The sequence below is a fragment of the Podarcis pityusensis genome, assembly GCF_964106645.2.
Source record: "Podarcis pityusensis genome assembly, chromosome: 3".
NCBI lineage: Eukaryota > Metazoa > Chordata > Lepidosauria > Squamata > Lacertidae > Podarcis > Podarcis pityusensis.
This window is the reverse complement of record NC_138026.1, coordinates 40,054,822-40,082,282: the sequence shown is the minus strand read 5'-3', so window position 1 is coordinate 40,082,282 and position 27,461 is coordinate 40,054,822. Positions and strand designations below refer to the sequence as shown.

General features: G+C 41.9%; 2 protein-coding genes across 4 annotated transcripts in view; both read right to left on the bottom strand.

The window, feature by feature from the left end:
* The window catches only part of BCKDHB (branched chain keto acid dehydrogenase E1 subunit beta), a 40,076-nt gene extending 31,092 nt beyond the window's left edge, over positions 1-8,984 (bottom strand). For 2 of the 3 annotated variants that reach the window (XM_080998867.1, XM_080998869.1), the window contains exons 1-6: positions 8,826-8,984; positions 6,141-6,218; positions 5,621-5,689; positions 3,192-3,325; positions 2,267-2,422; positions 759-867 (exon numbers count right to left, since the gene is read on the bottom strand). In XM_080998867.1, the coding sequence (XP_080854993.1) occupies positions 759-867; positions 2,267-2,422; positions 3,192-3,325; positions 5,621-5,689; positions 6,141-6,218; positions 8,826-8,970 (691 nt within the window). In that variant the 5' untranslated portion in view covers positions 8,971-8,984. Of the gene's footprint in view, positions 1-758; positions 868-2,266; positions 2,423-3,191; positions 3,326-5,620; positions 5,690-6,140; positions 6,219-8,440; positions 8,463-8,825 lie in introns of those variants that run through there. The other variant, XM_080998868.1, reaches the window with a different exon arrangement.
* A 5,509-nt stretch (positions 8,985-14,493) lies between these two features.
* Positions 14,494-22,816, bottom strand: LOC308473402 (nuclear receptor subfamily 0 group B member 1-like). Its single transcript, XM_080998878.1, has 3 exons — positions 22,707-22,816; positions 16,320-16,614; positions 14,494-15,181 (listed from the first exon to the last, which is right to left on the bottom strand). The coding sequence occupies exons 1-3, from the start codon at positions 22,710-22,712 to the stop codon at positions 14,928-14,930; spliced, it is 555 nt and encodes a 184-aa protein (XP_080855004.1). The 5' UTR covers positions 22,713-22,816; the 3' UTR covers positions 14,494-14,927.
* Positions 22,817-27,461: the final 4,645 nt, after the last annotated feature.

The window sequence follows — 27,461 nt, the reverse complement described above, 5'->3', positions numbered from 1 at the left end:
TGTTCCTTTGATAAATAAGAGAACATTGATTCAGCACTCGAGCAAACGCTTTAACAGGTACAGGCCCAGTTCACATATAATACTAAGCCATAGTTTAGAGTTATAAGGATGAGCCGCAGCAAGTTGCAGCTTATGCTCACTGTTCACCTCACTTCTTCTAAGACAGCTGTGATAAAGAAATTGAATGTTTCCATTAATTGCAGATATAGCTGAATGAGAAATCTAATCTTAAATATGATTAGTGAAAATAATCCTATTTCATAAAGTTTGAAACAAGCTCAAACTACTATGGCCAACTTAAACCTCTTTAAACAGATACCCTGGGCCATTATTATAGCAAAATACCCTTAACAGTGAAATAGTCCTATTTCATTCTTCAGTCATTAATAAAAGGCTACCTTCCAGCTGATCAGGCAACCTTCAGCCTATTAATAAGATAAGGGAGGCAAATCCATAGTTGTCAGGCAGGAAATCTTTCTTTCAAAGATCTTAAACAAACAATAGCAAACTATCTGTGCACCACCACCAACAGGACTCAACACAGTGGGACATTATTAGTAGTATTCTTTCATATGAATAAACACACAGGAGTATGCTTTAAATAATCTATTTCTTCATATCCAAGCAAATGTTCGATAAACGAAATAAGGAAATGAGTAATTTAAGCTGGCTGCTCAAATAGACCATGCTTCCTTATATGCCTATACAGAACATCATCTTCATTCACTTATTTTTATGTTGTGCATAAAAGCCTTTACCTGCTGCTCTGTACAGTATTTTAGGTTCAAAGAATATACAAGGGTTTTTATCTTCTATGCATGATAGCAATAGTCCTTTGGCTTCTACAGGACCTCTTGGAACAACAACCTGGAAAAAAGATAGAATAAGAAAATCTACAAAACAAAATACTTTGCTTATTAAGAGGCTAATTACAGAAGCAACGTAGCATACCTATCACCTTCTTATACTACTATTTCTATTCAAAGTTTAATAACTACCATTATTCAATCATCAAAACTAGCTCAGAAATACCTGAAAGAGCCTACAGCTCTCTACTGTGACCACTGCATCCAGTGCATTTTTTTCTGAAATATGAGCACATTATAGAATAAAAAAATCTACATCTGGTCAGAGTTCAGAGTAGTTATCAGGTATATACAAATCAACAACACAAACAGTCTCTCTGTGGTTTTCTTCAAAGAAGACTAATGGCTCAAGCTACATTTTAAACTGGCTTGCTTCAGTAGCAATTAAAACTGGTGTGGCACAAACTACAGTGGAACAAACCAAGATTGAACAAACTTACAAAAAGAGCCTCAGAAGCACAGTACTGAAACATCACTGTATGCCTATCTTGCATTGCTTTTAGAACAGGCTTGAATATAATCCTCAAAATATTATCCAGTGACACTGCTGTACCTATACACTTTATCTGCTACTTGCCCCAATAAATTGAGGGCAAAACACTAAGGCACATCAGAAGCTAAACTCAGGCCAATGCAGTCTGACCTAAATATCAACTGAAATTCTGATTGTGGCACTTGTTCAAAAGAAATACCATTCAACTGACAGTATTATTGTCTTCTGACAATTCTGTTTGATTCAAGTACACTGGTATTTGATCTGTTACGAGTTTATTAAAGGCAGCTCTAATCATCACTCTTCAAACCTGAGAGTAATAAAGGGACTCTACTCAAGTAGCCATGCTGGCAAAAGGTTCCCAGCTGATAGTTCCTAAAGATTTCCCAAGAGATTTCGTAAGTTCTTCTCTAAACCATGCTCGTTTTTGTGTGAAGTATAAACAGCTTAATCATACAAAGAAGTGATCCCCTACTTTCAGACTGAAGTGATACATTCCAGCAATAACTGCAATACACAAGTCCACTGACTGTGAGCTGCAACTTTTTAATGCATATTTGATAGCGTAGCACTTCGTTCTTCAATGAAGACTCAAGCTCAATTCAAATGTTTGGTTTTAATTTAATTTTAGCATTTAATTTTGGGGTGGTGAAGTCCTCACAGTACTCTGCTACCACATTAGTAGTGATCCTTATACATAAAGGAACCATGTGAAAAATTAGTTAACATGTCAAAACATGTTAACAGAAAAGGGAATCTACAGAGTCCATCTGCAAACATCACCAGATTCATTCACAAGGTAACATGACAATTGCTTAAGTCACAGAGAGCCTCCCATGAGGAATAGTTAACCATAATGGTAAATCCACACCAATTATAATAAAATCCATTTATCCAATTACCATACCTTTAGTCCTGGACAATGAGCAAAAAATGCTTCAGGGCTTTGAGAGTGATATAATGCACCATGACCCACACAACCCCAAGGGGCTCTTATAGTGAGGCTTCCACAATCAAAGAGATTTCCAGAGCGATACCGATACTTTGCCGCCTCATTAACAATCTGAGGGGAAGATACATTTATTTAATTAATCTTGAATGTACGCAGGCACACACATACTATGCATTTTGATCGTTCATGTTCCATTGTACAATATTAAGCAGGAACAGACACCCCAAATCTTAAAACCAAATGCTAATAAATTTTTACATCATTTTCTTTGCTTTGCAACACACTTCCTTGAGCCAGCTACAGATGTAACACAGATTTCTAGTATCTGATTCCTACAAATTACTCTTATGTGTTGCTCTTTATTATTTCTGTAACAAAGTACATTTTATCAAGTATGCAACAGCCAAAGTCAAAGCTAAATACAAATGTTCAGTTTTTAGCCTAGCTCCAATACTTTTTCACTGAGGGCTGCCTCACATTACAAGCAGCAGCAAGAAGTAGCACCAAAATTGCATTCACACCTCTAATTTCCACCACTTTTTGAAATGTCTGCAAGGGGACTCATACATTTCCCCTCTAAGGAGATACAAGCGTACTATCTGCCCACAGGAGAGCTGTAAATTTTCTTCTTCTTCTTGCATGTTAGAAGGATGAAGAGCAAGCACAGGCACCACTGCATTCACACATACAATTTTGGTGCTTCATGTAACATGCAAAGTGCCAAAACCTTATCAGCATCCCCACCTAGTGCAGTCATATTGACATTCTGCTTCAGCCTCCCTCATGTCCAATCCCATTTCTGTTCAGCTTTTCATTACTTTAAGGAAAAATAACAATAAACTGTTATTCTTATTTTCAGCATCTTAGATTATGCACCAACCTGATCAAAGGCAGGGTAGATATAGTCAGCAAACTGAATTTCTGCAATGGCTGTAGCACCAGTTACTGCAACTCCAATGCCAAATCCTACAATTCCTTGTTCGCATAAAGGAGTATTGAACACTCTGTCTTTACCTACAAAAATAAGAGTTTCTCTTAATAAACCTTTTAAAATAAGAATATAGGGTAGATGCGCAGATGCAAAAGATACTTCTCAGAGTACAAGCTACTTAGTGGAATTCAGGAGCCTACAAAGTGACAATAACTTTTTTTACTAAAAGCTACAGTGGTGCCTCGCAAGACGAAAAGAATCCGTTCCGCGAGTCTCTTCGTCTTGCGGTTTTTTCATCTTGCGAAGCAAGCCCATTAGCGGCTTAGCGGATTAGCGCTATTAGCGGCTTAGCGGGTTTAGCGGATCAGCTGATAAGCGGTTTAGCGGATTAGCGGATTAGCGGATCAGCTGATAAGCGGCTTAGCGGATCAGCTGTTAAGCGGCTTAGCGGCTTAGGATCAGCTGATAAGTGGCTTAGCGGCTTGGGGAAAAGGGGGGGAGGGAAAAAATCCCGCAGGAACTCGCAAGACATTTTCGTCTTGCGAAGCAAGCCCATAGGAAATTCGTTTTGCGAAGCACCTCCAAAACGGAAAACCCTTTCGTCTAGCGGGTTTTCCGTCTTGCGAGGCATTCGTCTTGCGGTGCACCACTGTACTGTCAGAAGTAGTGATGTCAGAGAACAATGATGGGAAAGTCTGAAGTCACAGAGCTTTTCTCCAGTAACTTTTGTTTGTTTTGAAATATGTTCAATATTTTATTTGGTGTGGTTTCTTATCAAACCCAAGCTAAATTTACTCATCTATAAACATTTAATGTATCATGTGTAAGTGGACACCTAAAAACATAGTTCAATATATTTATGAAATGTTACCATATGAATCACTTTTGCTTTATGCAAGCATAGCTACAAATATACCTACTGTTAAAAGGGGCCATTGTTACAATATATACTACTAATATGCAGACAAAGAAACTTGTGTAAGGGTAAGGAAAGTAACACCTACACTAGTAACTGTTTATTAATGTTGCAGTTGCAATATATTTGTGATCAGAGCAACCCTAACCACTAATCCATGTTGCTGGCAGGGGTTAGGATTGGGAGAGGTTCCACTGGGCTCTAACAGTGTGAAAGGAGATGTGCTGTCCCAGAAGCCCCTGCCAAAAGTGGAGTGGAATGCACACTACTAGCCATGTTCTCACTAGCAGCAACCAGAGTAAGTTTCCCACACAGTGCATTTCACTGGTAGATCTAAAGCCAGTTTAAAATAGAAGTGTGCAGATCTCTATTTCCCCACATACCACAACATAAAAAACCACCCCACGTCAGACGTCATTAATAACAAATCTTAACCTACTTGTTTCATTTGCAAAATGTTATAGTAGTTCTTGATACATCAACATGTAAAATGTTGCTTCTTGCAACTGCAGTCTTTGCCCCTTGTTGGGCAAATTGAATTGCTGAGCTCTATCAGCAAATACCACAGACCCCAAATAAAACCATCTCGTGTCAGAAGCACAATCTAGCACAAATGAATGCACTGTTCTAACAAAGCTTGACATTAAATGAAAATTTGCTATGTTTTAAAATGCTAAATATGGGATTCCTTGGTGCAGAATATTAATAGTTCTGCACATCCTGCATAACTGTCAAAGAGCCTAAAAATCATTCAGTTTTATTAACCTTCAAAACCAAGGTGAACTAGGCTGTAATTCTATACAGGACCCACTTTCCTAGAAGTAAATCCTTCTTACCTCCACCAGGCTTATTTCTAAATAGACATTATAGGACTGTGCTGTTAGCCCATTTTTAAACTTTGGAAATAGCTGCCTGCATTGGCTGCTCTGATCACCTTTACAAGAAGGAAATAACAATTTCTCAAGTGGAATCAAACATATAACCTCTCTCTCTCTCTCTATATATATTATATATATATATATATATATATACACACACACACACACACACACCGTATTTTTCGCTCTATAAGACGCACCCGACCATAAGACGCACCTAGTTTTAGAGGAGGAGAACAAGAAAAAAAAAATTCTCTCCCTCTCTGTGCAGCGCCTCTCAAGCGAAGCGGGAGGAGAAATGGAAGGGGCGCTGCACTCAGTAGGCTTTTCGTGGCTATCCCTGAAGCCAGGAGAGCGAGAAGGATTAGTGCGCACCAATCCCTCTCGCTCTCCTGGCTTCAGGGATAGCTGCGCAGCCTGCATTCGCTCCATAAGACGCACACACATTTCCCCTTACTTTTTAGGAGGGGAAAAGTGCGTCTTATAGAGCGAAAAATACGGTATATATAGTTGATATAATAGTTAATGTGAACAGGAAGAGAAACAACGATCTGGCAAATGAATCATATAAGTTGTAAACTCACCATATTTGTCTCTCAAGCCAAGAGTGCACCTAAAGACTCCCCCAAAGGATACATCTTCACCAAATATTACTGCAAGTGTACAACAAGGAATTAAGTAAATAATTGCTCAAGAATACAAAATGATTCTTAGTTAATAATGATTAGTAATTAAAAGGAATCTCAAGTTCAACCTGACCCTTTGCATATTTTGCATTATATTATTCAATATAATCAAAACTCTGGCTGCACAGTAGCAGGATGTATAGCTACCACCAGGCCTATTGCTCACTTTGTGAGATTATGGCTGGTCCTATCAAACTTATTACCATATCGTGGTTCTGAATAGTTTCTAACAGATCAAAGTCACTGCTTAATTTTTTTAGAATTCTACTATGCTCTTGTGCTACATAAATCTCAAATTAATTCGTATTTACATACAAGTTTTACCTTAATTCAGATTTAGTTTAAGAGTGTGTATTCAATAAAAAGGGGTTCTAACAAAAGAATCTCCATAGACATAATTTTAGATATAAAACTATACCTGCTGTTGGATCTTTCGACAAGGCATTATCCAAGGCACTTGTAATGGACTGGAAAAGGTTCATTTTCTGTGTCTGGCCTGTGCAAAGAGACCAATAAGTTAGACAAGACAATGGTTAAATACAAATACCTGAAATATTGGGTTCCAATCCACAGAGACAGCATGATATATTTCCAATCTACAAGATTTTCCATGACCCCAGTGCCTTCAGCTATTCACAGTTCATTTCACTACCTATAACTTCATAAAGGGTCCATGCAATAAGGGTTAAGATTTCTTGTTAGCTATCACTTTCTGTGCTATTGATTGTAGTTGAGCACTTCATAAGGTCAAATGAAACACATCAAGTATGAAATGTTCACCACTCATCAATAGTTAATTGTCTTTCTTGTACATTAAATAGCTTCTGCTATTCTGCTTTTGCTATTTAATCCAAAAGCTGAATAATGAAATTTTAAGACACATTCACCATGAATAATCTTTGGGGGGCTCAGTTTTGTTGAATACCTTTGCCTACATACTAAGGTTGCAATCCTAACCCCACTTACATTGGAGTAAGCTACAATTAATTAAATAGGTAAAATTAAATCTGAGTAAACATGGATAGGATTATGTTTTTTAATCATTGTACTTTTCAGTAACAGCTTAAGATGGGGAATGGAGGATGACTGAATAATACATAGTGCTAATTCCCCTCTGCGGTACTGTAATATTTGGATGTTGCTGGTTTGAACTGGTTTTGCACTATTTCAATTGAAATTTTATCTAATTATTTTAATTGTAACATTAAAATGTATATACTCCACTCTGGGACCTTATGGAAAACCGAATTGTAAATCCTATTATTATCAACTAGAAAAAATACTGGGGAAAATATTGTACAGAATTGAAATGAGCTATTCCTGTTTCTTATTGAAATATAAGAAACAGATAAAGCAGGTATTTGGAATAATGAAATGTCTCCACCCCTAATGTTCTCACCTAGCCATACACAGAAGTAGTCAAGCCTTGTGCACAGCATAGTTATATCACATAGGGGTCAGTACCGAGACTTACAATAAACTAGCAAACCAATGAAGATAATAGGCCATCAGCATAATTTATAGCAGAAATCACTGGGGTCATTTTTCTGCACTGAAGTACTATATGTAGATACCATGCCCTACAACAGCTCTTCTAGTACCCAATTGTTTGCCTTTGTTCATGTGAATGTAGACATTATGTAACATATATATATATATATATATATATACACACAAACACACACACACACACTTTTTTGGATGCACTCATAATAGGCTATCCTTTTAGCATTCTTCCACCACCAGCTGTTCAATGGTATTTAGGAAGCAAGGAAGTGGAATTACTTAACAGGTGTAACTGTCTATCTCTGCACCCTAAAGTACAAAATCATTATAGTTCTGAAGTCTGACTGACGCAATTTCTCTTCACGAAGTGACCTCATGTACGAACTATAAAGTAGCACAGGTCACATCTCCAAGAATTCATTTCAGCGTATGTAAACTTTTGAGTTTTAAAAATCTTCTGTACAGATAAATCATGGCAAGGCTGGTGTCACAGAGTTCTAGTAGTACCATCGTTCACATATACAGTGGTACCTCGGTTTACGAACTTAATCCGTTCCGGAAGTCTGTTCTTAAACCAAAACCGTTCTTAAACTGAGGTGCGCTTTCCCTAATGAGGCCTCCCTCCACCGGTGCCCTTTCACTGTTCGGCTTCCATTCGTAGTCCAAGATAAAATTTGCAAACTAGGACACTACTTCCGCTTTTGTGGAGTTCGTAAACCTAATAGTTTGTAAACAGGACTGTTCGTAAACTGAGGTACCACTGTACGCCTGTGTGTATGGCAGGCGGTTTTCATGATTTTTACTGTCACTCCTACCCACAGGAGTGTGTGTTTGTCAGTAACATCTCTCACTCCCTAGAATCAATATTTACAGGACGCCTTGTTTTGGGAGTTCCACGTTCAAGGGGATGAAGGAGAAAAACCCTACTCCAACATTAGGTGAATGTGACCAGATGCAAAGAACTACAGCAAACTACCAGCTGGGTGCAAGCCTCTCAATTTCTGCCATAACTGCTAAAAAAACTGCCAGTGTCCTTCTGTCCTCTTTGGCACCTGGCTGCCTTGCTGCTCTGCAGTACCACAATGAGGTGGGCAACCTGAATTTTAATAACGCGAGCACCACCACCCAAGGGGGGGGGGAGAGAGTAAACAAGTTTGATTTATTTCTGCCCCCCATTCACAAAGCGATCGCCCTCTAGCTCCAAGCCTTCACCCTCCCCAGCAGCAACATGAGGCTGAGTCTCCATAGGACAGCGGAACCAAGCGGGAATGAGAAGGGAGAACGGACTGCACCACTTTAAGGGGACGAGGGGGGGTGGAAGGTGCCTTTTTAAAATTCGGCTGCACGTAAAAGATTCTTCAGAAATAAAAGGCGCGGGACTTAGAAAAAGGGCCTAGCGCCTGGTGCGCGGTTTTTGAGTAACGGCATCCGGTGGGGTGTGTGAAAATATCTTTTTTTCTTTTCCCCCCTCCTTAAATGGTGCAGTCCATTCTACCGCCTCAGCTTTGCGCCGCCTCAGTCCGCCGGGCGCGTGGACGGGAAAGCGAGGGCGGCTCGCTTCTACTCAGGAGCGAGTGAGGAGGACGGAAGCTCTCACCATACTGGGTGGGCTCTGGGTCCGGCTGGAAAGTGAAATGCGCCGCGTGCCTGCGGCTCAGAGGCCCCGTCGCGAAACGTAGCCGCGGCCGAGGTCTCGACGCCGCCGCAGCAGCGCCGCGCAGCGCGAGCCCAGCGAGCGCCATGTCGGCTGCTGACGAGGAACGCGCGCGCGCGCGCCCGTGGTCTCGCTACGCCGACCCTGAGAAGCGCAGGCGGGGACCGCACCGGACATTCTCATTGGCAGCTTTGCGAGCGGGGGACGGGCCAATCAGAACCCTCCCTGCTGGGGCGGTGGGGTTGTGTTTAAAAATACCGAGCGAGACACTGCTCTGGAAGGTGGGGGGAATTGGCGTTGTAAGACGCATGCGCAAAGTATTGGTGTGGATTAGGTGCTAAGAGGAAATTGGGAGGTTCGCGTGTGATATAAAGGGAATCTCGGCAGCGATTTGACTTTTGAAACTGCAGAGTTGTACGGAAACGGCACTTCCTGCCATTTTGTGCTCTCCCTCACCTGCAAGGATAAAAACAACAACAACCATGGACACATTCAGGACACACACACCCAAATAAAGATAGAAGCAAAGTTTATAAACTTTCTCAGGTCAGGTCTTATTTCTTGAGGGAGATTGCATTCATTCATTTATTTGCTAGTTGTCAAACACGTTAGAAATCACCTGCTAGGGCAAGGTGGAAGGGTGAGTGATAGAGCATATGCGTTGCATACAAAACGATGCTGTCATCAAATTGCAGCACCTGAATCGAGACTCACCTTAATCGTTTCTTAAGCATGCTTATTTGAATTAATGAAAAATGCAAATATTTTCCATATGTCAAGGTGAGTTGATGGAAGCCCTGATATATCCTTAGAACACCAAATATGGCACCACCATGAGAGGGACACCTGCAGAACATTCCATCCATGGAATCATTGTGTCTGCTGAAACAAGGTGGGTGTCGGACAAGAGCAGCACAGGGGTGGCCCATGATGCACTCTGTACTCCTTCAATCCACAGCCACACCGCCATGAACAGGACCAAACAATTTCCCTCAACCGTAGTCTGCCCTCTGCCATCCTCCACTTGCCTGCCTCGCAACCAGTTCATAGGGTGGCGCTGCCTGTCAGCTTCCCCCTTCTTAGTTCCAGGGTTGCATATGTAGAACTCAGCAAGGAAGAGGAGGGGGACAAAATTAGAATTCGTTGTCTCTGGTTCTACCTACAGTTGGTCTCCCTGCCTTCCACCCTACCAGTCTCGATGGGCACCAGCCACTAACGTTACAGCATCTTATTTACATCTTCTGAGTTTCGCTTGAATGCCCATTGCAATGTGGTCTGTAAAGTGCATCGTTCATGTTGCAATTCTCTGACAACCCACAAGATGGCACAGAAAAATAAGGAACAGCAATAAGTAGAAACCTTGCTTTAGTTATCTAGCGATGTACTAGGGCACACTAAAGCAAGGATGGGGAGCCTGTAGGCCTCCAGGTGTGGCTGAACTCTAAGCCCCCCTCAGCTTCAATTACCAATGATCAGGGATGATAGAAGCAGCTGTAGGAATAGGATAGGGCAGAGTATATGGATTATGAATTTAATGCAGCACTGTAGGAGTCCATTTGTAAAATGGCAATACCCATCACTTCTGTCCATGTAAAATCCATTTTTGTCAACTTTGTCAATAATAAAACAGTGTTATCTTATTTGAAATGCTTTGCAATATAGCATCAAATGTGGACGTCCCCATCCTCCTTCATCTGGCCTCCTACAACAATTTTTCAGAGCTAATCTTGTTCTCTTCATCTGAAATACAAAATTTTTAATCATTCTTCGCCAATTCTTAAGAGAGGTAGGATGGAGAGAGAGAGAGGAAGCACTTGGAACAGATGTAGGAATGTAGGAACTATCATCATATTTACTGATGCAATTCAGCCCAAAATAGATATATTAAGCTACCTCCATCTGCCCAAATTACACATAATCTTTTTGACTAAAGGAATAAAATTCAAATAATGTGATGTATTTAAATTTCAAGGGATCTGCATCCTTAAGTAATGGAAATCTTTACAACGTATCAAGATGTTAACTTTTTAAAGTTCCAGTTGTGTATTTGAATTCACATTACAATACAAAAACGATTTATCCCAGTTAGAACATAGTCCAGCTATACTTTCTCAAAAACTGATAATTCAGTCCTCAATGCAGGGATTGTCCCTTTGGGATTACGTGTCATACAAATAATATTGTCCACATATGTTGTTTGCCCTCTCCCTGCTATCCTTTAATGAAGGAATTATATCTTAATGCTACAGCCCAGGGCTCCAGGGGGATTGTGAAGAGCAGACTTCCTCAAACTCAGCCCTCCAGATGTTTTGAGACTACAATTCCCATCATCCTTGACCACTGGTCCTGATAGCTAAGGATCATGGGAGTTGTAAGCCAAAAACATCTGGAGGGTCGTGTTTGAGGAACTCTGGTGAAGAGCATGAGTGAAAAAAGGAAATCTTGATCAGGTGATAGGATCCCACTTCCTTCAGATCGCACATGGGATATTCCAAGTATCTGAGATTCTTCCCCCATTCCGGATAGTATTAAACAAAATATTCAAATAAGGTATTAGGCACTCTTGAATTTGTAAACAGCATCCAGGTGGGAAAGGGTTTAATGTCCAGGAAAATCCTCAACTTTTGTGTCCAGATTTTCACTTTTTGAAATATGGCAACCCTGTTATAAAAAAGACTGCCAAAGCAGTCTGGGCCTGGTGTGTTGCCATGCTTTAGCTTGCCAATGTTGATAACTGATTTCTTCTTCAGTATAAATGCTGTATTTGATAACTTTGTGTGTTCTTCTTTAAGTGGTTTCAAATGCAGATTATCCAAATATTGATTCATATTGTTCTGTAACAGCAGTGCTATTTTTCTAGAAAAAGAGGCGCCAGAACTCACCATGAATGCCTCCCCTTTTCTCTTAGAATGCCAATGGCACCAACCTGAGAGGTGCCGGAATTGAGTTCCCCCTGGAAAAAAGCCCTATGTAACAGTTACTTTGACTGATATAGGTTCAAGTAATAGCATCAGAATCATTTGTTTATTATTTTTACCATCCTAGGTTTCTGAGCCGTTAGTTTATCTCAAACAGAACACATGTGATTGCTTCTTTTTCTTCCCTCTTTAATGCATTTGCTAAGAGTTTAGAGCACTGAACTTTGGTTTCACAAAGTGGAGTGACTTGGCCACATAATGAGATTCCACAGCGTCCAGTTCCCATCTATGCTGCTCTAGCTTGGCATATATTCTAGCTGAACCAGTTTTTTATGTTTAAGTTCAAGATCTTGAATAGTTTTTAAATAAATGTTCCTTAATAGGTTCATTACCTTGGATTTAATTGTAACCCTGCAGCAGCAGACCAAAGCTTGCATTTGATTTTGTACCATTGCTTTCCATCCCCTGAAGAATTTCTAGGAAATACTTGACAGTTCCTTCTAAAGCTTTAAGCCCACCCTGCTTTTCTTCCAAACTTCCCAACCCATGTGTATTCTACGTTTTCTCTACTGAATGGATTTCTGGTTGAAATTTGCAGCAAACAACTCCTGTTCTCTTCACAGAAAGGTCAAATTGAGCACCACTATTTAGTTGCTTGTTTCTCCACCCTTGGAAAGCCTGGTTCCACTTGTTCTTCATCCTTGCGGAATGAGAATCAAATTATGTTAATTTTCATAAGAAGAGAGTGTGTGAGAGGAAGTAAAAGCTGCAAGGTTGCTTTCTAAGACTGCCGTCCTAACCCCACATACCTGGTGGGGACAAAGGAGGCAAAACTACAAGTACTTGGCTCTTCCTGTCATTGGTTTTGGCTCCATCTGCTGTTGGACTCCCTCCCTTCTGCTCTAACCATTCCCCAGCTGCTTATGCATTGAAGGATTCCCGCTTGCTTCCTTTACTGATTGGTATTCCGGCATAATGATATTCCGTACTGAGCCATCCTGAAAATGATGCATCCAGGTTGCAATCCTTCAGACAAATTCATTGGGTCTTACTTCCACATAAACATACATAGGAGTGTGTTATACATCTAACTATTACGAGTGGAATAGTAAACTTCACTGCAAGAAGTAAAGTTACAGGGAACCAGACAGAGGGCCTTCTCAGTAGTGGCACCCTCCTTCCCATCAGATTTCAAGAAGGTAAATACAGTGGTACCTCGGGTTACATACGCTTCAGGTTACAGACTCCGCTAACCCAGAAATAGTACCTCGGGTTAAGAACTTTGCTTCAGGGTGAGAACAGAAATCGTGCTCTAGCGGCATGGCGGCAGCAGGAGGCCCCATTAGCTAAAGTGGTGCTTCAGGTTAAGAACAGTTTCAGGTTAAGAATGGACCTCCGGAACGAATTAAGTACTTAACCTGAGGTACCACTGTAACTACAACTTTTAGAAGACGTCTGAAGGCAGCCCTATATAGGGAAGTTTTAGGTGTTTGATGTTTTATTATGCTTTTATATTGTTGGAAGCTGCTCAGAGTGGTTGGGGCACCTCAGTCAGATGGGCAGAGTACGAATAATAAAATTATTATTGTTATTGTTGTTGTTGTTGTTGTTGTTGTTGTTGCTGTTGCTACTACGACTACTACATGCTTTTGTGTTGTTACTAGTGGAGTGGACAAGTCCTCCCTGTTTTTGGTGGAGTAGTATACACTGACCATTTGTTTCAATATGCATTTAGCTTTCCTGAATATTTAAATCCAGTCTTATCTCGATTAGAATGCATTAAAAGAAAACAGCCAGCAATTTTGCAACCATCAAGCTGCATTTTTTAAATGTGTGAACAAAGACAAGGTAGCGTTAACCAAAAACTTGCATACCGGTGTTGGTATGTGAAAAATAAAGGGCAAATTATATAGAGGTGGAATTCAAAGTGCACACATAAAGCTCAGGTTATACTAAATGCATTGTAAAGTTGCAGCAACATCCCTTTCAAGACATCGAAGACCTGAATGTACTGTCATAAAGCCTACTTAATTAGCAATTAAAAGACAAACCGGCATGTAGAAACAACTTAAAACCTAATGATGTTCAGCAAGGACTTGCATACCCATGCTCACAAACATAGAGGTCACAGGTTGAGAGCTGGAAAAAAGAATGCAAGGAAAAGACTCTGGAAACAGCCTTTAAGAGAGAGCTACAGCTAAGTGAGGGCAGGGTCGCTGGGAACCTGAGCCAACACCAGTTGTGGCACCAGGTGAGAGACTGTGGCAGTGGTTCTGGGGGAAGCCTGAGATACTTCAGAAGATGGAGGCCCTAGACTTGTCTAAAGAATGCATGTGTTGACCTGTGAGCCATCTATTATGTGTTAACTGGAGAAAGGTGCTTTATAGAGTAATTGGCTTAGGCTTGGGTGGGAGGGGGGACTCAAAGCTCACACAGCCACATTTGTAAAGTGACAAAAATCCATACATTGCACAGGATATACCATTTAGCAGGCATGGCCAAACTTGGCCCTCCAGCTCTTTTGGGACTACAACTCCCATCATCCCTAGGTAACAGGACCAGTGGTCAGAGATGATGTGACTTGTAGTCCCAAAACAGCTGGAAGGCCAAGTTTGACCATAACTGTCATAGTATCAAAAGTATTGGTAACAAAATTAACTGAGCCACCTAATTTCAAAATTAACAGCAAATGCAAGCATCACTGCTTATATTAAGAACAAACTTAAATAAAACATACTTTATTTTACATCATAGTGACGTCTGGGCTGTTTTGTCCTGTGCTGAACCATTAAATGTCTGGAAATACATGGGTGGCAAAGCGTTAATAAAAACAAGTGTAATGCAACAATAAGAGGGAGGAAAGTCATTATCTAGTGGAGATTATCGGTAAAAGGGCAATAGAATGCTGGCCTCCATAGCATATGGATGACTGGTGAAATATATATATTAATGCAGATCACCAAAGAAACAGGAAATAGGCAAAACAGAGGAGAGTCCTACAGTGTGGTGGGGTTCTCCACAGGGGTGGAGACAGATTCCAGTGCACAGAAAGCAAGGTTTCCTATTGTTCTGGGGAACTTGCCCCTTTTGATGATAGTCCTGGTCTTCTGTAATGTCTCATCAGATGTCAAATAAGGTCCTGTTTGGTGTAAAGTGTTTCCAGAAGTAAGGTGTTTAAGTCAACATCACCCAAGATGGGTTTGAAGAAGAGTTCTCCAATGGTATCTGGACTGAAGGTCCTCAGAAAACCAAGCGATTCCATCATCCAAGCATATCTCCTCCTGCTTCTGCTATGAGTCATTGAGACAAACTCTATCAGAGTATGCTGAGCTTCCTGTTGAAGGGCCTGGACATAATGGTGGCATTTTAAGTCGTGGAGGTCTGTAAAATTAGAAATAAGGGAATAAGGGAAATAAATGCATCTTCTCGTTGTGTTGGTTCTGAGAGCAGGAAAGTGTGAAGAGCTATGGCAATGCAATTTATTGCATGTTCGCTGGGAGTGTGGTCCATTTTTATCTTATGCTGGGTTCAGTGTTTTTCTTTTTTAGTCCCTCATTTTGGATTCCTGCTGTTTGTTTTATAGGTTAGATATTTTGATTTCTATAACTCATGTTTTGATACACAGTATTGAAAACAGCCTTGTGAGGGATTGACTCCAAAAAGCTGGCTTAAAAATAAATAAGGTGAACGAAATCGAGCAGATGACAACTTCTTTCTAAATACAGAATGCCATAAAGTTTTTCAACTGGTTACCACTGCAGTTAGGCGTTTACTCAAAAGCCCACGGTAATGTTTCATGAATGAACCTTTAATTATATTTAGTGCCCCATCCTCTTGTCACTAATGACTCCATCCTCTTAAGATCTCTTTTGAAGGGTCTGTTACTCATTCCACATTTTTGTAGTAATTGGCTCCCTACATTGCAGCAGCGCTTCCAGCTGGAAACAGGAACCTGTGTCCCTTCATAAATTGTTGGACTACAGCTCCCATCGTCCCTTACAATTGTCTAAATTGGATGGGGCTGATGTGAGTTGCAATCCACATCAGGAAGACCACAGATTCCCCACCCCTGACTTATAGTAATGTAATATCACATTTACATTGTGCATTGTCCAGTATTGCCCCTGCATACATCTCCCTCACATTAGACTAGAGCCTAAAGTTTTAAGCGGTAAAGTAAACTTGGATATTTTAGCTCCCATACACCCACAACACCTGCATGTGTATTATATATAATACATACTTTTAAAAAAAATAAAATTCCAGTATATTGTAGTTTGAAAGTCAGAAAGGTTTAAAAATGGATTTTTGAAAACATGTAAAAACCCAATTAAAAATTCCTTCCTCTTAAGCAACTTTTAAATTTATTTCTGCACCCTGAACTGTGCAGTTTTAGGGTGCAATCCTGTCATTAAGTAAGTCAAGTCAAGCTGTTAAGTCCCTTGGGTATTAATAGGAGCAATGCTCAAGGAACTGAGGGCAGGACTGCAGCCTTTGAAAATACCTGGACGAGACTTACCAGGATTAAATAGAACAATTCCTTTAAGATAGGCATATTCTTTTGCACAAATGTCTGCGTTCCAGACCTTTCCCAGGAAATCCTTAATCTTCTGAACTTCTGCTAGTGATGCTCCCAAAGGAGAGTTCTCCAGTTTGTATTCACCTGCCGGAGACTGATTAAGGAGGACTGCTTTCAAGAGGCTGGGGACTGAGGTCTCTAAGAGTTCAAAATCCACCCGTTCTTGAGCCAGACCCAGTAGGAAGAGGGGTGCCCAGCCCTGTCGTATCAAGAGGATCTGGTCCTCCAGGGGCAACTGGAAAAAAGAAGGCAGCTTTCTTATGAACATGATAGTTTTCAGAAGCACTTCCGATGCTCTGTTGCAGGTGATGCCCGGTATTTTCAGGATGACTCTTCGGTTTACCTCACAGGGGCAGCCAATATTTGGAAACGGAAAGGGAAGGGGGAAACACGGGGGGTTCCCTTCAGTCTTCCATCGCTCTTCATTGTTAAGGATTTGGTAGAGGATGCTCTGGGGAGAAACTGAGCCGCTGCAACATTTGCCACCCATCTCAAACGGCCCTCGAGCAGCCATAACAGCTTCCTAAGAGAGTGCTCAGCCTGGGATCTTCTGCCGTTTGGAGAACTGATCAATGCGGAAATACAATGAGAAAACAGAAACGAGTATTCCTGACAACAAGGTAGGCATGGCATGGTTTTTATACACAGGAAGCCAAACAGTAAATAGTGACCCCAGCAGCAGTTGCCTTGAACTTTATTTGCTCCTGACTGTTTTCATCCACAGCCAACCAAGGTGTGGCTAAACAAACCCTGACAGGGCAGAAATGGTCTGAATGAATGAGCAAGGGGGGGAGGGGGAAGCGAGCGTGATGTTTATGATCACGAATCACCTCAGCATAAGGGCAATTGTCTCCATGCCCCAACACCATGCACTTCATATGTGAAAACAATGGCTATTATTGCAGTCACTTTGTATTATAAGGTCACAGCCATGGCCCTGTCTTAAGAGTGAGCCTGCTGGCTTGCAGTCTGCCATTATAGTAAGAAATTTGGGCAGTAGGTTCTATTCCCGCTCCTCCACAGAACTCACTGGGCGACCCTGGGCCTTTTAGTTTAACCTATCTCACTGGGTTGTGGTGCAGATAAAACAGGGATGGCTGGGAAACTGCCATTTAAGCTCCTTGGACAAAAAGTGGGATATAATTGCAAACGAATAATTAATAAAAATAAACTGTCTTGTTGTTTTCTGGAACCAACATGTCCTGCAATGATCCCACATGCACAGAAAATCAGTTCATCTTACTACAGCTCCTCTTCTCATTCCCTGAACAGATGGACACTGGGAAGAAGAAGCAGTGTCAATGCATGCTCCGGAAGATTCCATGAACACAGCAGTGGGAACACGCTAGTTACTGCAATGGGAGAATTTTAAGTTGAGCGTCTCGCCATTTCTACACCTGGTTCTGCTGCATGGAAGTGGGCGGTTTTCCCTACTCCCCATAGCAGCACATCAGAAGTGTGGTAGGTGAGATGTATAGGCAAGCAGAAACTGTTCTCTTAAGGCCTTTTGTCTGGAATTAATCTTTCAGGAAAATGCACTCATCCACAGATGAGATCTGCTCAGTGAAAGCCATCAACACAGCTCTCTCACTTCTCTCTATAACGCACAGGCAAAAATCAGCCTGAGATGGTTGTGGCTAGACTTCCGGGGAGGCGCCTCCAGCAATGGCTGAATTCCTCCGATCGGGAGGAACTTGCTCCGTGAAAAACAGGGTCTGACCGCCACGGCGAAGGTGGAGACCCATTGAAATCACAAGCGGGAGAAGCTTGTGAACCTGGGATTCGGCTGGCACCTTTTGCGCCTCCCCTACTCGCGGGGAAACCCTGTTTTGGGGATCCGGAGCGACGTGGGGTGAGTGGCGCGGTGCTTTGAATCGACTGCTTCTTTCATGGAGTGAAGCCGCATTGCTGTTGCCGGAGAGTGCTGACTTTTTCCTGTGGACAATTGGATTTTAAACAACTACTCGTGAGTAAAATGGAAAATTGGATTTTTAAATACTTTAATTCGGCACTGAAACGGGAAGGTTATAAACAGGAAGTCCGCCTCCCGTTTTTGTAAATAGACTGAAGCAAAGACGTTACAAGTTAAAGCCTTTGAAAGCTTTTGGCAAAGGATCAAATTTCTACCGGTTTAAAATACAAAACCCCCCTTGGAAGCAGGAGAAGAGGGGAAAATTTTGGATCCAGTGAGCCTGCAGGAGAGAGTGAAAAGATCAAATTACCACTGCTCTGAACCTGGGAACGGGCTGCCAGATGATGTTTGGAGAGAGTGCTTTTGACAGAACGGATTTGACAGCTAACTAAATAAGAGTAAGATACTGTTTCCATTGTCCTTTTCTGCGTTTAAAAAAGAGGAAAAGTAACTGAAAATGTCTCTTCAATGCTTGAGTTGTGCCTGAAAGAACTGATACAAGTGGAGACTGTTTCCCTCTAGAGGGAGCTTTTGAAACTGTTACAGGAGTATAACTGGGGGATTTCCAGTTGCAGATAAGGATTCTGAGAACCAGAGAGCGACCTTGGAATATTTAAAAATGTTGACAGGAGAGGCCATTGTGACTGTTTTATGTAAGATAAGCTGTTCGCTGGGACAGCTTCACAAGAAGATGGATGACATGACTTTCAAAGTTGATAATTTGGAACAGAAAGTGACCAACTTGAGTCAAAAAGCGAACACCAATACAGAAATAATTCAGGACTTGGTTCAGGAACCCACTTTGGCAGGACAAATGGTGGAGGAGAAGGAGGAGAAGGAGAATGCTGCTGTTGCTGAACATAAAATAATACAAGTGAGATCTGTGGTTTTACAGAAGCAAATTGAGGATTATAAGTTGAGGCCTTCTATGATTGAATCTAGGAAAAGTCAGACTCCGAGGAATGAATCCCGGCTTGGACTAAAGAAGCAAAGTTGGAAAGAGCCCTCTATGCAGGGATTAACTGATTTTTGGGACATGGACTCGGGCCTGGAGGAGATTGAAGTTTTGGGGACCTTTGGAATTGGAGGAATTTTGAAATATACCCGGAAATACTTTATGGACTGTAGCTTTAACTATGGAAATTTAGTTGATCTGTTCAGAAGGAAGAAAAGGATTGACAGGTTGGAGTTTCCCCGAGATTTGCTCTTTAGCATTAAAGAAAATGAAGAAGACCTGCAGAAGGGACTTGGAAAAGAGTTAAGAGCCTCGGACATAAGATCACCAGGTTGATGGACTTTATGGAATTGACGGAAAGGACTGGCAGAATCCGAAACCTGGGACAGGAGATGGTGGAAGAAGATTGAAAAATCTAAAGTTTATATATAGACTTATGGTAAAATTAATGAGTGATAGAAAAATGGTGGAATGATTTTTTATTTTTTATGGGCTTAACAGAAATGTTATAAGGAGTTAAGCACACCTAAGTATTTTAGTTTTAATGGAAAATAAGGTTAAAAAATACGTTATTTACAATATCACAGAAAATGGAGAAAGATGGAAAGGATTTGCTGAAACAATTAATAGAAGTGGAAAACAAAAAGGGAGGTGAGAGGAGGTCGAGGAAATAAGGGAATGAAAGATAGAGTATGGAAAAGAGATGAGGTATGTTTTTAAATTGTTTTTGTTTTGTTCCATTCAGGGTTAAGGTTAGGGAGTGGGGTTTGTTTAGTTTAGTTTAATGTGTTTAGTTTTAAGTTTAGGTTGTGTTTTGTATTGTTTATATATTGTATTGTATTGTTTTTTTCTTTTTGTTTTTCTCCTCTGTTTTTTTTATTCTGTTTTTTCTTTTTTCTTTTTTCTTTCTCTTTTTGTAATCTATAAAAGTAATAAATATTATTTAAAAAGAGAGAGAGATGGTTGTGGCTAATGCCGATACCCAATTTTTGCTTTGTCTAGGCCGTGGGAATTCTTATTAATCCCGATTAACATATTAGCCCCATCTAGCATTTCATAGCATCCTTCTGTCGCCATAGGATTAGGGCTAGACACACTGTCCCTGTTTTGGAACTGAATCACAATTGGTGAGCTTTATCACCTCACCTAATCCCTACCTGCTTGTGACATTGATGCCACTGCATCATATTGCTGCCTCATTTTCAACTCCTCCTCACAATGCCATCTCTCTCTTGGGTCAAGTTCTGGATATGGATAGCTCACACAGCACAAAGCAACCCACCCGCACTGTTTTGTTAAGGCTTCAAGGAACTCTGGGAAAACCACAGAAACCCAGGAGCTTTGGTTCAAGGAGCTGCCCAAGCCCTTTGCTTGTCTGACCGAACCTCAGCAGGAAGCCCCCTGAGCCACAGGAGGCAATAATGCTCGACCACAGATGTCTGTGTGCCCCTACCTACAGCATTTGTTTGTTGTTGCAATGAAAGGGATGCAGCTGGTGATAGATTTTGTAGAGAGAGAGACTCAGCCAGCACGCAGAACACCAGACTCCTGTTTTCATTATTCATTCCCTTTTGCAATTCACATTTTTGTCCTTGTCCTAAGATGTACAATATTAACAATGTGCAGAGACAGTCTCCAGCTATACTTGGAGTGCACATGCTCTGCTCTCCAACCAAGTTGCAAATGCTGGGGTGAGAACAGATCTGGGATGATAGTTTGCTGCTCTCCAAATAAGGAGAAGAAACACACCTGCTTTAATAGGTTCTAAGTCCCTATGAGCCTCAAATTAAACACATGTTGAAATCGCAGGCTACGTTTTAGATCCTCTGAAAGTGGGATTAGCAATGTTTTTGCCCTCAGCCTAGTGGTTAATGCACTGAACTGGTGAATCAGGGATACACCCTGGTTTTTGTAGCGTTTGAGATTAGAATGATTAGCCAACAAACAACGGCATTTCAACTTCAAGACTGCAGCCATAAATTACAATGTCTTCTGGATCTTGCTACATGTAAAGCTTTTCTCATCACATTAATTTAACACTTGGATTTACAAGCCACTAAGTAACCACGAAAAGGTAAATGGAGAGCTCAGCAGGAGTGACAAAGGACATCTAACGATGAAAGCGATATGTCTGTGTTTCTGCCACTGATCCATCCATGGGAGGGAATGGTACTCAGTCTTAGATGAACTGATGGACTGACAAGCCGGTCCCCAGCTCACACAAGCAGGACTATTAAGGCATCAATCCTGTGTCCTGTTACCTGGGAATTAGTCTCAGTGGAGCATAGAAGTATGTATGTCTGCTTAAAATAGCATGGCAGTTCTTAGGTCCCGCTTCTAAAATATTGAGCATAAGATACACATATTTCAGGTGTTCAGGGGAAAAAGCTACGGCTCTGCTTTCTGCCCCAGGTAGCATAAGAATCCTATTCTGGCTGGGGAAACCCAGCCATATGGGTGGGGTATAAATAAATTATATTATTATTATTATTACTACTACTACTACTACTACTACTACTACTACTACTACTATTCTGTTGTTTAAAAACTCCACAGTAAAGGTTTAAACTCTGGGACCTTGTTGCTACAGTGTGGCAGAGAGTCAAAAACTCCAGGAAAGGCTAAGTTTTTATTGGTCATGATAAGGCATCAGCATATGACTTCTGGAACTCTTCCTTCTAGGCAACTTGCCATGTCACCTGTGGAGAACTGAGACCAGGGTCGTTGAACCTTTTTTTTTTTTTAGGCTGGGGGCACACTTGTGAATCAAGTTTCACAGAAGAAAGGCTAGTAATGTTCAGAACTCCCCTCCCTCAAAGAAGGCAAAATGTCTATGCTCCCCAAAACAAATAAAACACAGGAAAGAAAAGCAGGCCAACTTCCCCCCTCATAACCCAGACAATCTTTCCAACCAAAGAAAAAGCAAAGAACCCTCAAGGTTGTTGTTTTGTTTTGTTTTTCAAAAAGGGAGCATCCAGTGCTGTTTTCCTGGGGGGACGCATGGGAATGTTTCCCCCTGCGCCCCCCCCCCTGAAAAAAAGCACTGGAAGCTCCCAATTTTAAAAAAAAATGTGTGTGAATCTAAGTTTGGCCTCATTGGGGGGCAGTATTTCAATATGAGTAGGGAAATGAGAGTGACCTTAAACATTTTTTTTTAGAAAAAAGCATTAGGAACATTTGCCAGGAGGGTGTCTGAAAGCACCATGGTGTCCACAAGTATGGTTCAAACCTTAGACCCAGGGAATCAAATGAGACCCAAACCCCTAAGTATCCAAAATGTTGTGCTAATGGGCTTAAATAAACAAACAAAGCCCACCTATAAATCAACATTATAAAAAGTTGCAGTCACACACACCCATCTTGGGGTTAAGGAAAGGTAGTTTGTTATATTGCTGTATATTTGCAGGTTAGAATATGACAGACACCTCAGGTCTATAGTACATGGGAGTATAGTACTTACTCCCATTGAGTAAGTCTCAATCTGCCATCTTCTAAGTACAAATGGCTATGAACCATCCTTCTGGTCAGCTGACAAGCCTCAAGGTTGAATCCAGTGACCTGTAGAAAACTGTAAAACAATCCAAGGACACAAAACCATGTTATCTATAAACTTTATGGATTTACTACAACACTTGAGTGATTAAACATTATCAGCTAGGAAACAAGTGATAAGGGATGCAGATAACCTGAGTGTGGAATGTTTAATATTTAACTGGAGTGCAAGCAGACAGGCATTGCTGGTGGTAGAGAGAAAATGGCAAATGCAACACTTGCTGAGCTTTAAAAACCATCATTGTGATGTTGGTAAGCCCTAAGCGTCACATAATTGTTGGAAGTACATATGAGAAGCCAGGGGGTCTTCTGTTAATCAAAGCTGCTGAAGTTTATTTGCATTACCAACAGCATTGATATGGCCTAGGTAAAGGTAAAGGGACCCCTGACCATTAGGTCCAGTCGTGGCCGACTCTGGGGTTGCGGCGCTCATCTCGCTTTATTGGCCGAGGGAGCTGGCGTACAGTTTCTGGGTCATGTGGCCAGCAAGACTAAGCCGCTTCTGGCGAACCAGAGTAGCGCACGTAAACGCCGTTTACCTTCCCGCCGGAGCGGTACCTATTTATCTACTTGCACTTTGAGGTGCTTTCAAACTGCTAGGTTGGCAGGAGCAGGGACCGAGCAACGGGAGCTCACCCTGTCGCGGGGATTCGAACCACCGACCTTCTGATCGGCAAGTCCTAGGCTCTGTGGTTTAACTCACAGTGCCTCCCGCGTCCCATTGATATGGCCTACCTGAAGCCATTTCCACCACACACCTTGGATATATTCTGTGATACTGTTATTGAGAAACCCCAAACATAAAAGGAAGCTCTAAACAAACCCTCTGCACTTCAGGCTCATGAGAGCTGCAAAACACCTGCTTCCTCTCTCAGTGGCTCCCAATGGCTCAGTTTCCCTCAGGCCCATTGCTTCCATTGTTTCACGCTGAGGCAATTGCTACCAGGTGTGTGTCTGAACCGACCTGCCCATTACCTTCCATATACTTCTGAGAGGGATTGGGGATCTTTTACGGGAGTCAAAACATGCCTCTGTTATGAATAAGTCTTTCCACCCTTAACTTTATGCCCAATTAAGAAGTTTACACACCGCAGGAATCAAGAAAGATTGAAACAAAACATGAAATAAAGGAGATGACAGATATGGGTGCTGCTTCAGACAGCAATCAGCGGGCATCAGATCATACATTACATGCACAGCTTGTTCTCAAAGGATCCCTAACTACCCAAAGCCTGGAGAGTAGGCATAGTGATCTGCCACAGACACATGCTAAGAATGAAGAGAAGGAGGGAAGAGAAAGGTGTACCTTTGCGGAAGTAAGTGGAACCCATCAGGGACCAGAGTTCTGTGCCTTCTGCGTGAGGATTGAAGTCTCCCTGTTACTATCCTTTACGAGCAAGGCTACAGCATCCCTCTCAGCCATTCCTTGCTCCATGGGTTCAGCAAAGTGTGAATCTGGTTCCTGAGAGCATAGGGTGGAAATGGGGTTCCGTTGGCGCTTGTTAGTTATCCCATGATTGAAAATCTGGGGTTTAAATGCTGCTTTGGACTAATGTGGGACGCGGGTGGCACTGTGGGTTAAACCACAGAGCCTAGGACTTGCTGATCAGAAGGTTGGCGGTTTGAATCCCCTCAACGGGGTGAGCTCCCATTGCTTGGTCCCTGCTCTTGCCAACCTAGCAGTTCAAAAGCATGTCAGAGTGCAGGTAGATAAATAGGCGGGAAGGTGAACGGCATTTCTGTGCGCTGCTCTGGTTCGCCAGAAGAGGCTTAGTCATGCTGGCCACATGACCCGGAAGCCACAAGACCCGGCCAATAAAGCGAGATGAGTGCCAAAACCCTAGAGTCAGCCACGACTGGACTTAATGGTCAGGGGTCCCTTTACCTTTACCTTTACCTTTACCTTTACCTTTGGACTAATGTAGCCTTATGGAGAGGGGAAGGGTGTTCTTGGATGAGTGCATGTCCTAGCACCATTCTCCATTTATTTCTTACAACTTCCTGTCTGTTCGTTATTTTGTTTACCTTGCCCAGTTTGACCCAGAGGGTTATCTAGTCCAATCCCCTGCAATGCAGGAATCTCAGCTAAAGCATCAATGACAGATGGCCGTCCAACTTCTGCTTAAAAACCTTCAATGAAGGAGAGTCCACCATCTTCTGAGGGAGCCCAGGGTCAACACAGTTCATGGTGGGAGGTCTCTTATTATATCAAGTCCTTCCAGTTGTAGTGGTGCTATGATCCACTTGGCAATGCTTACTAGGGAAATTAGTCTATATATCAGCATATTTCACCCAAGGAACAAATAGTTGAATGGTAGGCTGCAGCACTTGCCAATGCAGGTAAGGAAAAAACATCATTGATTTCTCCAAAAGCAGCTCTAGGCGATGCAAATTATTTTCTAGGAAATCCAGTTTTACAGCAGGAGCTCACCAACCACAGTTGTAAAACTGGCCAGCAGGTAGCAGAAGCAAAGCACGAATGAGACAGGAGCGTAGCAGAGAATTGAGAGAGGGAGAGGTTTTGCTGCAGACAGTTGTACAATCTCCAGACAGCTTTAATTCCTAATAATTAATTCCTAACTTTCTGATGCTGACTTCACCAGCAGACAGCAAATCACATGGTTCCAGATCATTTCCTCGCTGACTGTGGCTGATGAATTGCAGCATCTGGAGGACCACACATTTGCCATCCCTGGATTATAGCAATAACTGGAGATGCTCTACACATATGCATCTAAGTGCACAGAGAGTTAATTCCCCGGATGGCCAGATGGTGGGAAAGCCTTCCATTGAACCATTGCTCAGCCTCCTAACTGGTTGTGAGAATCTCCCTAATTATGATAGACAGTTGACAGCTGGAACAAAATGTTACAGGGTGAAAGGTTCTCTGAGGACTCTCTGTTATATGCTCCCAGGTTTGGTTCCCATCCCCCATGCAACTGTAAGTCTGCATTGCATCTCCACTTAGCATATTCAGTCCTCATTGAGCTGTGTTCCCAACAACCTTGGGATTCTCTCAAGCTCCTGATAGTTCCCTTCTGTGTACAGAGGGTGCCCCTTTGGAGACAGACTTCACTATGAGGATATATAAGAGCATAGGAAGAGCCCTCCTGGATCATCAGACCAACGCCCCATCTAGTCCAGCATACTTCTCTCACATGGAACAACCAGATGTCTATGGGAAGCCTGCAGGCAACCACTGAGTGCAAGAATGTTTTGCCTTCTGTAATTTGCAGCAACTAGTATTCAGACGCATATTGTTTCCTACTAGGTCTCTTGCTAACAGTTCTGTGTAGCTCCTTTAAGACTAACTAGTTTAGTCTGCAATCCTATACACTCATACCAGGATCAGGGAACAAGCCCTGTGGAGTTCAGTGAGGCCTACCTCTGAGTAGACATATGTGGGAATAGAATTATTGAAGCATTACAAAAAAGTAAAGAATTCCTGGATGGTAATTCAACTATGGGGTTGCGGTGCTCATCTTGCTTCAGTTCAAGGGAGCCGGCATTTGTCCACAGACAGCTTTCTGGATCATGTGACCAGCATGACTAAACTGCTTCTTGCGCAACAGAACAGAAACCAGAGTGCACTGAAACGCCATTTACCTTCCCACCGCAGCAGTGCCTATTTATCTACTCTCACTGGTATGCTTTCAAAATGCTAGATTGGCAGGAGTTGGGACAGAGCAAGGGGAGCTCACCCCATTGCGGGGATTCAGACCGCTGACCTTCTGATTGGCAAGCCCCAGAGGCTCAGTGGTTTAGACCACAGCACCACCCACGTCCCTGCCTACCAATCTAAGATGCTGTCATGATAGATGTCAGACCCTCCAAGTATCCCTATTTTCCAGGGATTCACAGAAATGATCCCGGCTTCTGATTTGATCCCAGAATGTCTGACTTTTCCTTAGGACATCTCTGTTTTCATCAGATAAATGTTGGAGGGTATGGCGTTATACAACTCCAAAGCCAAGGAGATAAGTAACTATACAACCATCAGAAGACATCTGAAGGCAGCCTTGTATAGGGAAGTTTTTCTTTCATGTTTAATGTTTTAATATTATTATTTATATGTTGGAAGCTGCCCAGAGTGGATGGAGTAACCCAGTCAGATGGGTGAGGTGTTGTTGTTGCTGTTGAATAGGATACCCTTATTTTCATCGGAGAAATGTTGCAGGGTATGAGATGTGTTGTCATTGGTAGTTGTAGTTGATGTAACCTCAATGGTCAGGAGCGCAGCCCCTAAAATGCAGAAATGTACTCTGGTAGAGCACAGTCCTAACACAAGTCCACCCAGAATTAAACTTCATGAGATTAAATAGGTATATTGCAGATTGAATTTTGTCACTGACAGGAATTCACTCAGACATAGAATCTATAAACTGTGTAATGTTACAGACATGTTGAAACACTGAAGGGGGTGACAGAGTACTGCATTAATCTAATCTGATTGTATCTGAGGTGTCACAAGTAACTTTTATTCTTTGTTGCAACAAAACTTTGCTGCAACCCTTCCTAATTGCAAGAGAGGAGGTGAAAATTATTCTGGTGGTTTTACATTTTCTGTTTACCTCTAAATTGTGTGCCTGTCTTCAGCTTTGCCTCTGTCAGTGCAGTACGATACACGTGTCTATTCAGAAGGAAGCCCCAATGAGTTCAGTGG

Excerpts from the sequence above, each read along its gene's own strand:
- LOC308473402 (XM_080998878.1), bottom strand. Across the intron at positions 15,182-16,319 it reads AATTGTTCTATTTAATCCTG|ACCTCCACGACTTAAAATGC; the intron begins GTAAGTCTCGTC and ends CTAATTTTACAG.